The sequence below is a fragment of the Larus michahellis genome, chromosome 1, assembly GCF_964199755.1.
Source record: "Larus michahellis chromosome 1, bLarMic1.1, whole genome shotgun sequence".
NCBI lineage: Eukaryota > Metazoa > Chordata > Aves > Charadriiformes > Laridae > Larus > Larus michahellis.
In genome coordinates, this window is record NC_133896.1 from 93277002 (window position 1) to 93290317 (window position 13316).

The 13316-nt window shown below is 50.1% G+C and overlaps 1 protein-coding gene across 6 annotated transcripts in view; it reads right to left on the reverse strand.

Moving 5' to 3' along the window:
- Positions 1-699: 699 nt before the first annotated feature.
- Positions 700-13316, reverse strand: part of SIDT1 (SID1 transmembrane family member 1) — a 50896-nt gene continuing 38279 nt past the window's right edge. Inside the window, exons 14-24 of one of the 6 annotated variants that reach the window (XM_074593417.1) lie at positions 13029-13152; positions 11916-12033; positions 11086-11222; positions 9248-9356; positions 8815-8829; positions 7979-8055; positions 6782-6828; positions 5854-5959; positions 5420-5530; positions 4557-4670; positions 700-894 (exon numbers count right to left, since the gene is read on the reverse strand). In XM_074593417.1, the coding sequence (XP_074449518.1) occupies positions 799-894; positions 4557-4670; positions 5420-5530; positions 5854-5959; positions 6782-6828; positions 7979-8055; positions 8815-8829; positions 9248-9356; positions 11086-11222; positions 11916-12033; positions 13029-13152 (1054 nt within the window). In that variant the 3' untranslated portion in view covers positions 700-798. Of the gene's footprint in view, positions 895-2290; positions 3595-4556; positions 4671-5419; positions 5531-5853; positions 5960-6781; positions 6829-7978; positions 8056-8814; positions 8830-9238; positions 9357-11085; positions 11223-11915; positions 12034-13028; positions 13153-13316 lie in introns of those variants that run through there. The other 5 variants (XM_074593412.1, XM_074593414.1, XM_074593413.1 and 2 more) reach the window with 5 other exon arrangements.

Below are 13316 nucleotides of genomic sequence, written 5' to 3' on the forward strand. Positions count from 1 at the left end.
GAACCAGTGTCGCTCTTCTCCCCATCTCACTGGCTCGTGGGGACTGAGGAAGGCTAATTCCAGTAAAATTCATTTGCTAATTCTAGTAAAAAACTGCACTGGAATCTCCGGCCAGACTAGTCCACTTCATATAAAAATATGCAGTGAGCTCTTGAGTGCTTTGCATGGTGTGATTGCAGCATGGACACTGGAGAAACCAGGCAGTAAAAAAATTAAAGGCTGGTGACGTTCCTACAGGTGTCAGATGCTGTAATCATTGAGCCTCAGACAAGAGTAGGGCAGTATCTCCACTTCAAGCACCTTTAATGACCCCAGCATAGCCTCCCACCTGACAAGCTCCCACCTTAGATGGGATCTACACATCTCCCTCCAGGTCCCAGAGGAGCAAGGCAAGCCTCACCTCAAGTAGTGGGTTCTTTTGATTTAGCACTTCAGCAGCATTGGTGCTCAACAGGCTGGTGCTAGCAGGCTGTGTTCAAACCCCATGTGCCCCCAGCACCCAGGGATTTATCCTGCTCACCACAGCACTGCTGTCCTGCGAGCACTTCCCCACACAAAACCCTGTAAGCCACCCTGAAGGCACACAGGGGGCTTGACCTGAACTTTTCCAGGCACTTGCTAGAGCAAGAGACTGTTCATGCAAGGCCCATGGTGAGGACTTCACCTGGAAATTTTATCCCCTTCTCCTGCTGCCTCCCCCAGTTCAAGCCCCAGAGCACTGCCCCACTTGCTCCCTAGCTCACCTCAGCAGCAAGTGATGTGACCATCACACAAGCATATCACCTTCCAACAAATCTTCTACTGCAGCTCTTCATGCAGCTTCCAGGTGGCACCACGCAGCAGGGCTCCATGCAGCTGTGCCTCAGACCTCTGCTCCTGCTGCTGGGGCCAGGACTAGAGAGGCAGAGAGAAGGGAGGGAATGGATGGTGCTGGCAGCAGCGCTATCACTACCTGTTACCACCTGCCCTCCAAGTAAAGTTCTAGAAAGAGCACACCCTGCACACCCCAGATATTATTTGGTTTCACTGGTCAGAGAACTGGAAGTGCAGCACTTGGGCTCCTACCGCAGCCCTTGCATTTACAGGGAGGTGGTTGGGGCAGCACAGAGCATGTGTCGCAAAAAAGCTGTTGGGTCAAACATTCATACACCTTTGGGTACAAAACCTCAAGTGGTTCCCTCCACACAGCATGTTTATAACCACGCTGGGCAAGACAGAGCACCACAGCCCCAGCAGGAGTCCCTGACAGGGGCGGCTCAGTCTTGCTGCACTCAGCAGTAAGGATTTAGGGTGGGTTTTTTTTGCACCTCGGACTTCCTGGCAGCCTTCCCTTATGGAAAGAAAAAGGAAGCTGCAGACAAGCCTGTCTAGATAATGTTGGATTCTGCCATTTTAGACAGACCAAGAACATATGGCAAGAATGCAGGATGGCTGAATGGAAAATGTGGACTATCCTCAGCCTGAAGTTCCTCTGCTGGTGCTGCTCAGACAAAAAAAAACAAGTGTCATCTCCTTCCCTGCAGCCCATGCTGACGCTGTTAAAGAGAAGCCCATGCTTCGCAACAAGCCTGGGCAACCTATCCCTATTTCTAGCATCATTGAACATTCAACAATCTACATTCATCTGCACGGCAAACCTGCAAGTCAAGCCCAGAGCATTGTAATAAAACACAGCACACAGGGACCACCACCACCTTCTGCATGTTCTGGCACACCGTTCCTGAAACATGGCTATGTCTCCACAGGAGTGCAGCTCTGCTCAGGAAGAGAGCTGCTGGCAGCCTCTTGTGTCATTCCTCCTCTAGCTCTCCCTGTGCTCTGCCAAAGGGGCTACAAGTGACAAGCAAGGGTGTCAGTTCTTTACTCCACTTAGCCCCACAAAGGCAATTTGGTTAAGAGGACAAGCAGTTCATCTGTATCAATGCTCAGGAAACTGTTTGTGAGACTCCTAAGGATGACAGCAGCTGTGTGACACCACTGGGGAACCCTCTGCCCCAAGTGCTCTCTTTGCTACTGCTGAGAGCTGGAGCAAGAAGAATTCAGATCAACCTGCAAAGCAGGAAGGTGAGAACATTCATTTTGACCATCTTGACAAACTCCAACTTAGAAAAAAATAAAAACCAGCTAGTGCAAAATCTTTCTAGGAGATACAGACTTCTTGGAGTAGAAAGTTTCCATAGTCATCTGCTTTGATAAGCACAAGTGGAATGAAGCCTTTGCATCACTGGGTACATGCACATATACCAAAGGAAAAATGCTCAGACAGAGACAAGAATAAAGACAGCAGGCCTCAAAGAATACTTTTTAATTCAAAATTAGCAAAACAGGTCACATTTTAGATGCAGGGCCTAAAATAACTCACACCTTATTCTTGTTTTTTAAATAACTGAGAACTCGAGAAGAAAGCAGAAACCGTTTAAAAACTTGCTTCAGACGCGGAAAAGTTGGAGAGGAAAGAAGTTTGGTCCAGATCTTTAGCTAAAGAGCTCAACCCCAACTGCCCCCAAACCTCCTCCACACTCACAGGCCATAAGGGAACCTGATTTACCAAGTTTGCCTAAAGCAAGCCTGTGGGAGGAGAACGTCTGAGGCTGCTGGACAGCCTCCCTGTTCCACCTTGCCCCTTTAGCAAGGCCACGCAGCAGGAGCCATGGAGTTGCCCAGCACACAAGGCTGTGGCTTCACCACATGATTTCTCTTAGGGTCACTTGAGGACAGCGTTTCTGGTGCTGTGAAGGAGTCCATCACGCTGACAAGCGCCTGCACAGGAGTTGCCAGAGAAGTGAGGCTGTTCAACATGCGTAAGCGAAAGATGCCACAAGAGCAAGGCAGGAGGTTCTGCCTCTGGCAGAGCACTCATGGGCAGCTCTAGTCTACCATCTCGCTCCAACACTGCAGTCCCTTGGACTTGTTTCTCTTGTTGCTGTGGCTCTCCACAGGCTACAGGAGGAGCCTCTCCAACAAACAAAACAAAAACAAAAAAAAAAGAGAAAAGAGAAACGAGTCCACCACTGCCACCTCAGCTTGGAGTCCTTTGCTCACTTGGCAGTTGCAGGACAGGAACCAAGAGCTCTCCCTGTGCTGCAGAAGGGACTCTCCAAGGGCAGCAGCCTACAGGGTACAGGCTGACGATGCAGGAGGAGCTGCATTGCACTTGTCAAGCCTGCTCACCAAAGAGGAAGCGGGGCACATCAGCAGGGAGGAAGGGAAGCAAAGGTCTCAAACGCACCTCCTTGTTTCCTCTCTCTTCACTGGCTCCAGCACCCACCGCACCTACCCACCAGAAGGCTGCGCTCTGGCCTCAGCAGCAGTGTTGTGCCTGCCCCAGAGGATGCAGTGGGAAAGGAGCAAACAGTCTTCCCTCCCAGTCCCACCTCAGTTACCGCAGTACCCCTTCCATGCTTGCTATAGGATCTGGCTCCCCTGCTCCCATGGGGTTGTCAGCCACAGAAGCAGGCTCATTCCTCACAGATTCCAGTGGCCCAGTGCCTTTGGCTGAGCAATTTGGGAACGCCCCTGCCCCCGGGGGACTCAGAATACTGGGATCTTGTCCCTGCGCACCACATCCAGGTCATCATCCAGTGTCAGCAGGACCTGAGGAGGAAAGCATGAGGCAGCTTCAGGTCTCACTGGCCAGCCCATGGCTGCAGAGAATGACCAGCTCCCTGTGGCATCTCATCACAGGCGAGCTCCACCTGGGCCACATCTCCAGCCTGTACAGGAGTCACAGCAGCAATCCACGGAGATGTGCCAAATTAACTTTTTTTCTGTAATGTTCCCAGCAAGTCACTCTGGCAGCACAGCTGACAGGTAGCTCTGCCAACAGTGCTGCAAGGACCTGAACAGGTAAGCCTGCCCCAACCATGATGGAGATGCTGCTTGTAAACTGGTCCCTCAACTGGCCTCTGAAGAGCCATCCAGGAGGCAGCAGCATGAGAATTGCTTGACCAGAGCTCAAGCACAGCAAGTGCTCAGGCAGCTCCTTTGGAAACAGTTTGCACCTTGCACAGCTAGGGTTAAGGTCTCCCCCCTCCACTTCCCCAAAACACTATGCTGTGACACCATCGCAGGGGATACCTCCACCTTTGCCACCAGCAGACCATCAGGCCTGAAAAGAGGTACCAAGTAGAGGAGCACCGGAATCAACTATGCAAGTGATGGAAAGCCCAGGAGTAAGATAAGCTCCACACCAGTGACCCAATGGCCTGGGTCAAAGGGAGTAGGGTCCCTTCCTGGAAGGTCCTCACAAACCCATGAGAGGTTTGGTCCCACCCGTAGCCCTTCAACTTCCCCACAACAGCTGTGTAACCCACAGCCCCAGAGGGAATTTGAGGCCAGGAGACACAGGGAGCAACAAGCCAAAGAAGGAAGCCTGATCCCCATGAAAGGAGCATCCCACTGTGAAGGATGTCTGGAGGCAGAGCCAAGCAGAGGACCTGGGGCACTTCTGTGGAGTCCAGGGGCTATGACTCATAGCTCCATGTGGATAGAGAGCAACAAGGAGGAAGAAGAGAGGGTGAGGCCATACAGCAGAGTGGAGGCTCAGCAGGACTCACCAGAAAGGAGAAGAACAAGGCAGCCGCGGAGAGGAAGTGCCAGACGTCATGGTCATCAAAGAAGCCCAGCAGGATGCATGGCCGGTTCTTTTCACGGGACTCTGCTGGAGTCTCCTAGGGGAGCAGGCAGGGGGTCAGGACCTGATATTCACTCATAAAGGATGCTGGCTGGCCACACTGGGACCCTCTGGAGATCACCCTGTTTTAATCCTCCATACGGAGCCAGGAAAAGTGTTGTGCTGGCTGGATATGTGATGAGAGCAGGGCAGGAACACAATGTCATACTTAGACCCAGGTGGATCTGGGGACACAACCCACAGATAGGGGGACCCCTCTGGTCTTCACATCTATGATCCTGCATTGCACAAGCTGCACAGCCTCCACCAGACCACCATGCAGCAAGCCCCTCGCTTCCACGGAGATGGACACAGCATCTTGTTAGAAGGCATCCAGTCAGGATTTAAGAGCCTCCCAGGGCACAGAGAGCCCCCGCAAGCCCAGGCATGTTATTTCCCATTGGCCATCTGCTCCAGGGAGGAATATTCCATCCAGCACTGGTCAGGATTTGCCTAGTTTTGCTTTCAGATCCTCAGACCTTCCTCTGTCCCCTAGTGGGGGCCAGTAACCTCCAGATCACCTGGGTCATAAATAGTCTCTCCAGAGCTGCACACATACAGTTATTTTTGCCTCACCACAGCTTCCCATGCTCCCTTCCCAGTCTGCTGATGGAGTTAAACCCTTTCATCTCTCCATGAGCACCCCAAGACTCTTCCCCAGAGTATTTTTTGTGTAAAACTAACAACAGGAAAGAAATATGACGGTAGACAGAGATGGACAGAAGGACAGTGAAAGGGCAACTTTACCTCCCAGCTGCTGAGGGTCTGGAAGAAGAAGTAGAGGGCGGCTGCCCACACCACTGCTGTGGCCACAATACAGAACAGGGGGATCGGCAGAAGCTTCTCAGAGCTGCGGAGCTGCAGACAGGGACATAGCCTCACAAAGTGCCCCGAGTTCTTCCCGGGGCCAGAGCCATGCATCGGGCTGACATGGCAGCCTGGACTATCAGCATTTGTGAAGGGCTGCCCACGCCAGGGAAACATAGTCCAGCCCCCCCCCCCCAGATGGCTACACAGCATCCCTCACCAACACCAAAGCCTCGTCCTGCCCTGAGCCCCACAAACGCTCCTCCACATCCCTCTGCAGCACCACAGGAACCCAGAGCACAGCCAAAAAAGAGCCCCATCCCTTCCCCTTTGGAGACAGGCACCCCATGGGCAGCCACAGCTGCCTCCTTTACCTTCATGATGATGTAGAAAGCCAAGTACAGCAACAGGTTACAGATAAAGATCCCCAGTATGTAGGAGGCAAAGTCTCTGGGCCGATATACCAGGCCAAAGATAGCACTGAGAGAGAGAGAGAAGGGACTTTAGACAACCTCTTTCACTGGGGACAGGGTACATCCCCAAACTGACCACCACCCACTGCTCCCTGCAGACCACAGGAAACAGCAATACTGCCACAGCCTCACAGTTCCCTGGAATAAATGCACCATTTGCCTCTGCTCCCTGCTGAGAAGGAAAGCAGAGCAAACTGGGCCATGGTCAGCTGCTGAGAGCAACCAGAAACCACAGATGACAGGCAAGGGACCTGGGTTGCTTCCAACCCATGGCCAAAAGCATCTCATCCAGTAGGAGCTGGCCCCAGATCTGTACATTTAGCAGAAGGCATGCTCCTGAAAAGCAGCTTTAGTGAAAAGCAGCCTAGGGAAATTATTTTAGGTCTCACCAAGAGCTGATCCCTCCATCCATGCAATTACTGCTGAGCCAGGCCTTTTGACTAATTGTCTGTCAAGTCTCTTACATCTTGGCTGCACTGGAGACCTCCCAGCTACATGGGAAGCACCTGTACAGCACAACATGGCACCATGGTACTAGGCCAGCCCTACACAAGCTGGCTCAGACATGAGCCGTGAGAGAGCACCAGCCAAAATGCTTAGGGATGCCTTGTGTAGCTCTGTAGTGATGCATTGCATCCTATGGATCTGCCTACCATTCAGTGCTCATCAGAGCCAGCTCCTTGCCAAAACATGTCAGAAAGGCCCTAGCAGAGGACTATTGCTTAGACACTGCTGCATTTCCCCGTCACTTCAGATCACCCATGTGTCAATACCAACTCCTCCTGCTCACGTGCACAAATATGCAAGACACTCACACCCCACTACTTACAAGGACCAGTTGACCAGGTTTCCAACAATGAGCAGCACCATCCTGTCCTGAAGAGAAGACACCGATGATCATATGAAAGCATAAGGAAATGCAAAAAAAGAGGCCTTTCCCTCAGAAATTCAGGATATCATTATGTGAGGATTCGAAGTCTGGTTCTTGCAAACACACATGCACCTGACTCTGAAGTTTGCTCTGCAGGAGCTTTTGCCAAGTGGAAACTGCTCTGGCCCTCACAAAGTTGAGGAAAGTGTTGCAACGAGACTAAACATCTAAAAGAGGACAAGCCCAGCACTTAAGTATCAGCCTCAGGAGGTCCTGCAAATCCTTTGACTGTTTCCATTATTTTTCTACTTAGATTCCTTCCCTCCCACCATTTTGCAGAAAAATTATTGCACAGAGCAAGGACGTGCTTGAAAGAGGCACCAGGGAAAGCTTCGGATAGCATCCTACACATATCCACAGAGCCTTTTTTTACCCATCTCAGCAAGAGCTGGGGAAGCACTGTAACTACAGCAGGCAGAAAGGTTACACCTGTGGGGCATGTGCACTAATGCTTACGGCTGCTTTCATGATGTAGCTATTTCAGGCTGTCCAGGCTTACTTTATATGCCTGAGTGCACTGTCTGCTTGCAAAACTCGATCTGACACTTATTCAAAGATGGAAGAATACAAAAAATAAAAATAAGAAGGATGCTCATGGATAAAAACTTCATTTGGTTGCAAGCCCTAATTAGCACTCTGTGCCAAGAAGAAAGTAATCAGTAGGACACAAGGTAACAGCTACTGTTTCTTACTTTTTTGCTGTCTGCCCTGAAGTGCTGTAGAAACAGCAATAGCTGTCGCTTAAGCCACAGAGCCAAAATATTGTCACTGCCTTCCCCAGAGAGTCTGTGCTGCACAGAGCCTCATACCCACTCCTTTGAACGGATACGCCCAGAGAGCAAGAGCAAAAGCAAATCCTATCATGCTTATATTGCCTTTGCTCTGATGTTTTATTCACCAGGCCTGAGATCAGGGGAGACCTTAAAGTAGGGGACAAACTGCTCCAGTGGAGATCTACACTTACCCAAAAATTTGAGGGAGAGAGAAGGGAAGCAGGGAGCATCATTTTTTCAAATAGCTACACTTCTTTCCTCTGCACATTGCCTAGAAAGTGAGCAATTGCTGAAAGAGGTGCTGAGATGAGAAATCACCTACCATGTACATTGGTCGACTGCACTGCTGGATACAGTCCGTGTACAGCACCATTGCTACCCGTCGAAAGATCCCCAAGTCTGTCAAAGAAGAGGAGAAAAAGCCACAACAGCCAGCAGAGTGAGCGCCAAAATGCCTACAGGGGGAAGATGCAGATACCCACTGGCTGACAACAGAGGACCCAGCCTGCAAATGGTCAGGGTGCCAACAGATTAATTTCTTGTCTTTTGGAAGCAGTCTGTGCAGAGCAGCGGGGCAACCACCAGAGGACGTGGATGGCAGTCAGCCAGAGTGACAGGTTTAAAAAAAAATAAAATAAAATAAAAATCATCCCCTTGCCACTGGCACTGCCCAGAAGTCAAGTAGGCCCTGACTGCACACACAAACAGGCTGGCTTTGCAACTGCATCTCCGGAGGAGAGACATGTGTGCAGGAAGGGGAAAAGCACCTTTCACGGAACAAGCTGCCGGAAGAGGGAAACAGCAGAAATTCAATCCTCATCCCTTAGAGGGACAAAGCGCACTCGAGACACCTTTGGTCTCAAAATCATTGCAGAAGCTTCACTGGAGAGCCATCAGTGGCAGTGGGGATGGATAGACATGCATGCACACACACCGTCCTCATCAGCAACAAATGTGGAGCTTGAAAAGGCTCCCACACCAAGGTCAGAGGTCTCCTGTGCTATACGCCCCCTTGCTGCTAGCAAACTGACTGCACTGCTTGATAGCCAACCTCAGGTAGCACACGAGCCAGCCTCCCACACACATCCATGCATCCCCAGCTGCTATGCTGCTGCTCAAACAGTTCAACAGAGAAAAGTGAGAGCTGCTGACAGTTACCTGAGTCAGGGCCATCTGAGGCAGAGAGGAGCAGAAGAGGAAGGAGAAATATGTTTGTAAGCAGAGCACAAGAGCCAGGTTCCCCATCAGACCCTCTCCCCCCTCACCCCATGATAGGGTTTTTATGTAGCTCACCACTCTGAGCACAGCACTAGGGAGAGCTGTAGCAGAAGGGCAGGCTCCCTCAGAGCCCAGCTCTTCTGCCACCACAGAGCGAACAGGACCTGCTGACTCCCATGCGTCTGGGAAGCAGCAGCACAAGGATTTCAGAGGCCAGAAAGGGCATCAGATGGATGAGAGGACAGGATAACACGAAACACAAGCACAGGCCATGGGATTGTGCTCACAGATGCACAGGATAGGTGACTCACGCATGTGAGGACAGGAGGCTCCTGCACACCCTAGAGCAAGATGGTTCAGTTACAGCACTTACCGATCTTGAAGCGGCCCATGTAGTAGATCTGGGTGCTGAGAGCCAGCGAGGCCAAAACATGGATCATTGAGAAAATAACCCAAAACCACATGTCATTTTTTCCAAACACCTGAAAGCAAAGACATTAAAAGCAAACTGAGCCCTGTTATCAGAAGGCTAATTCTTTCCTGTCCTTTATCACCGTGGGGCATTAGACAGCCTCACTGAACATGGAAGAGAAACTCCTAATTTTTCCAACCTGAAAACAGACCTGTAAAACCAAAACAAAGTCTAGAGAAGCAGGAGGAGCTCAGCATTCTGGAAAGGAAACCGTTCTTTCTAATGCCCCTTCAAACAAGGATGGCAGCTTGGAAGGACAGCAGCTGTCCCAGGGAGCAGAAATGCAGGGGCTCCCAGGCCAGGAAAGCTCTCTCTGCTGAGCTGGGCAGCAGCTCTCTGGCCAGGAGCTGGATTTTTTACAAAGGCAGTCATGGAACCAACTGTTACTTTAACAAGCACACTGTAGTGGACCAAAAAGGACAAAACTGCACTGCAGGTGATAGCTCCTATTGTACACTTCTGCTTTATTTAAGGACTAGAAATGACCTACAAATGCAGGTTAATGCTATATTAAAGTCTTAATTTTTCAGTTATACATTAAGGAGTCCAGTAACTCTGGTTTGCCATCAGGCTGCGACCACACACTTCCCTCCTGTGGGGCACAACACTTGCCTGAACTTTTCCTTTTGTGTGGAGAAAAAAAAAAAAAAAAACAAAAAACTACAACAAAAAACCAAAACCAAAAACCAAGCAGAAAAGCCACCTTTATGCGAATGGAACAAGGGAGACATGCAGCTTATAAGCTCCACTGAACAGCTTCAAAGCATCCCACAAGAAAAGATACAGCATCCCATAATAAAACCCCAGTGTTTTGAACCTGGGATCTACCACAGCTATCAAGAGGTTATTGGAAAGCCTCGAGTTCATCAGCTGCTCCTGCGTGCGTTATCTCACAGTTGCCTACCCAGAGACCTTTGTAGAATCAATTGGTATTCTGCATTATATGTGGTAGTGAGGGGCTGACAGCGCACTGCGATCTAGCTGCTAGTTCAGAGCAAGAATTCAATGGATTTTGCCTGGTTATTGCTGAATGAAGATGAGCCCTTCAAAAGAGGAGAAGCAGAGACCTCCAAAGTAAAGCACAGGTTGGGGATTCAGGCAAGCCCAGCTCAGTACTTGCAATGCTATGAGCAAACAGGCAAAGTCCTGTACCAGTCTGACCTGTCAGTGACTACTGCTGCACAAGACTGACTCTGATGACTCTTTCTGCTCCAGTGCCTTTCTACAGAGCTACTCCAGAAACTTGCCTGGGAGCCCCCCAGCCACTATTCTAGCCCTGCACCTCTCCAAGGATAGGAAGGCCAACTGCATGAGCTGTGCCCAGCAACACAGAATTTTCCAAAGGGGAAAAAGAGGCACAAGCAATCAGGTAGCGGACACTTGCCTTTGATGCTCAGACAGCCTCAACCCCTCCTCCAAGGTGAGCCACCCCATAAGAGACCAGCTGCATGCTTGCACACAGACACCTGGATGCATGAATTTCTCCTCTTGAGGAGGGCATGTGGTGGGCAAAGCCCAAAAAGAAGCACACCTAAAGAAAACTGCTCTGCTCTTCTCACTGCAAGCACAGGGGAAAGGAGGAGGAAAACCCAAGGGCCCTGGGAATTCAAATATTAGCAGCTGCTTAACACATTCTTATCCTAACCTGCTGCTCTCCCCAGTCATTTGCCCACTTAAGCTATGTTCCCAGCCACATCATCTCCTTCCCAGAGCAGCAAGTAGGTAAGAGAGAGCCATACCACTCCAAGGACGGCCAGACAGATGACCACAGCAAATGAGGCATAGGCAGAGTAGGCGCTGGCATTGATGTCTGGGTGGCGGGTCTGGTAGAGCTTGAGCATGCACAGTCCCGCAATCATGTACATGAAGGAGGTGTCTGTGGAGGGAGCACAAACAGTGAAAACAGGTACTGCCAGTAGGCAGAAAAAGCTGCTCTGAGTACGTATAACAAAGTATAGCAGCAGGGCCAAACCCAAGGCCAGCAGGCGCAAGTCCCTGATGCTGCACTACATCGTACAGCATTTCGTGCTTTGCCATCTTGCAGAACATCTACCATGCTCTGGAGCAACAGAAAACAAAGGGGCTCAGAAAATAAGAGCCCAACACAGTGCAAGCACAGAAACAGGCAGGGAATTAGAAAATAGTTGAGGTTAGAAGGGACCTCTGGAGGTTGTCTGGTCCAACACCCCTTGCTCAAGCAGGGTCAGCTATCAGAGGGTTGTCCAGGACTGTTTCCAGTCAGGCTTTGAATATCTCCACAGGAGGCTTCACAACCTCTCTAGGAAACTTGTTCAGTCTTTGACCTCCCCCCAAGTAAAAAATATCTAAAACAAATTTTTATATTTTTTTTTTCCTGTATTCATATGGAATCTCAAGGTCTGGAAAGGTGGCTGAAATGTGTTAATTTGCACCATCCAAAGCCTCACTGCCTCCTGACTGAGCCTTGGAACAGGCAGACTCCAGGGAGGTTTGCAAGGGTAGAGGGATAGGAAATGCCAGCAACTCAGCAGAAGACAGAACACGGCAAATCCTGCCTCCAGCTCAAAATGAGAAAAGCAATTCAGCTTACCAAACTGGAAATTGGAGTAATTGGGGCAGACATGGTAACAGGCACTGAGCACCCCTTCCATCATCAGAGCGATACCCATAGCGTAAAAGAGACCAAAATGCTTTGGGATCCCATAGTCCTGAAAGAGAGCAGTGCTGAATAGTAAGTACCCTCACTGTCCTGATGACAAGCGAGCTTCCATTCTCCATCACTTCATCCCTCCTCATCCCTGTGCATGTCCTTCAGTCACCGCTGTGGATCTGGCTGAGATCTCATCTGAAAGTCCATAAGAACCAGACCCTGAAAATCGCTAAGGCCTTTACTTGCTACCAAGCTGGTGAAAACAGTGCTGTCTCCAGAAACCACCAGCACCACTGCCCACAGGGCTACAGATTTCCTCCATCCTTGCCCAGGAGATACCAAAGATAATGCAGAGGCTCTGGCTACAAACAGCTCTGCTTCAGAGCTAGAGGCAAACAAATTATTCTGGCTTACCACAGCTATATTCCATCTTGCTAACAAGAGTGCCAAGAAAGAACTCTTGATTCTATAAGACACTAAAACCAAAAGCATCTCAGGACACTCCTACTTTCCACACACCACCCAGAAGAGGTTTCAGGAACAAACATTCATGAAGCAGGATACTAATGACCAGACTGTGTTTTTGACAAGCCCCATTACAAACCTATGTCTAGCTCTTTGTCCACAGGAGCCTCCCTCTATCCTTTCTAGAAAGCAGATCCTTCTCCTTGCTGCCCATTTCCTCATAAGGAAGGGGTAGGGATCCTCATAAGGGTTAAGGTAGGGATCCAGACATGCTCCCACCCAGCTCATCCATCCCAGTTCCTCCACAGTGAGCTCTGGAGGAAGAGCCACAGCCAAAGGAGTCATTCCTCTACTCATCTCCCTGTCTTTGCAAGCCACAGCAGTATGGACAAACTACAGCAAAGTACTGGGGTGTGCAAGAACATAAGTGTCCCACCTACATCCTCTTTTGGCGGTGGGGTGGGGAAGAGGAAAATTCAATCCTCTGTCAAGGAAGGCAAATGGAAACCCACTGTGTATCACTCTGGTTTTCAAATTCTCCTTGTCTTTCCCTCCCTCCACTCAGCCCCATGCAACCATGTTTCCTACCAGGGTATAGATATCTTTCATTTCCATGGCCCGACGGTGGAGAATGTCTCTGCGCAAGACAATAAGGAGGAAGAGAAAGCCCAGCAGCATGTGGCCCACATTGCTGAGGATGTTGTTGAAAGCACTGCAGGGAAAACCATTGAAGACAAGGGCAGCACAGCAGAAGGAGGCTAAATCACAAGTCACAATAAGCTGAATCTATTTTACCCCCTCCCATCTTCCACCTTGGCAGCTGCCAAATATCTGCCAGTTTTACACCCTGGATGACAATTTTAGATGAAGTAGTTC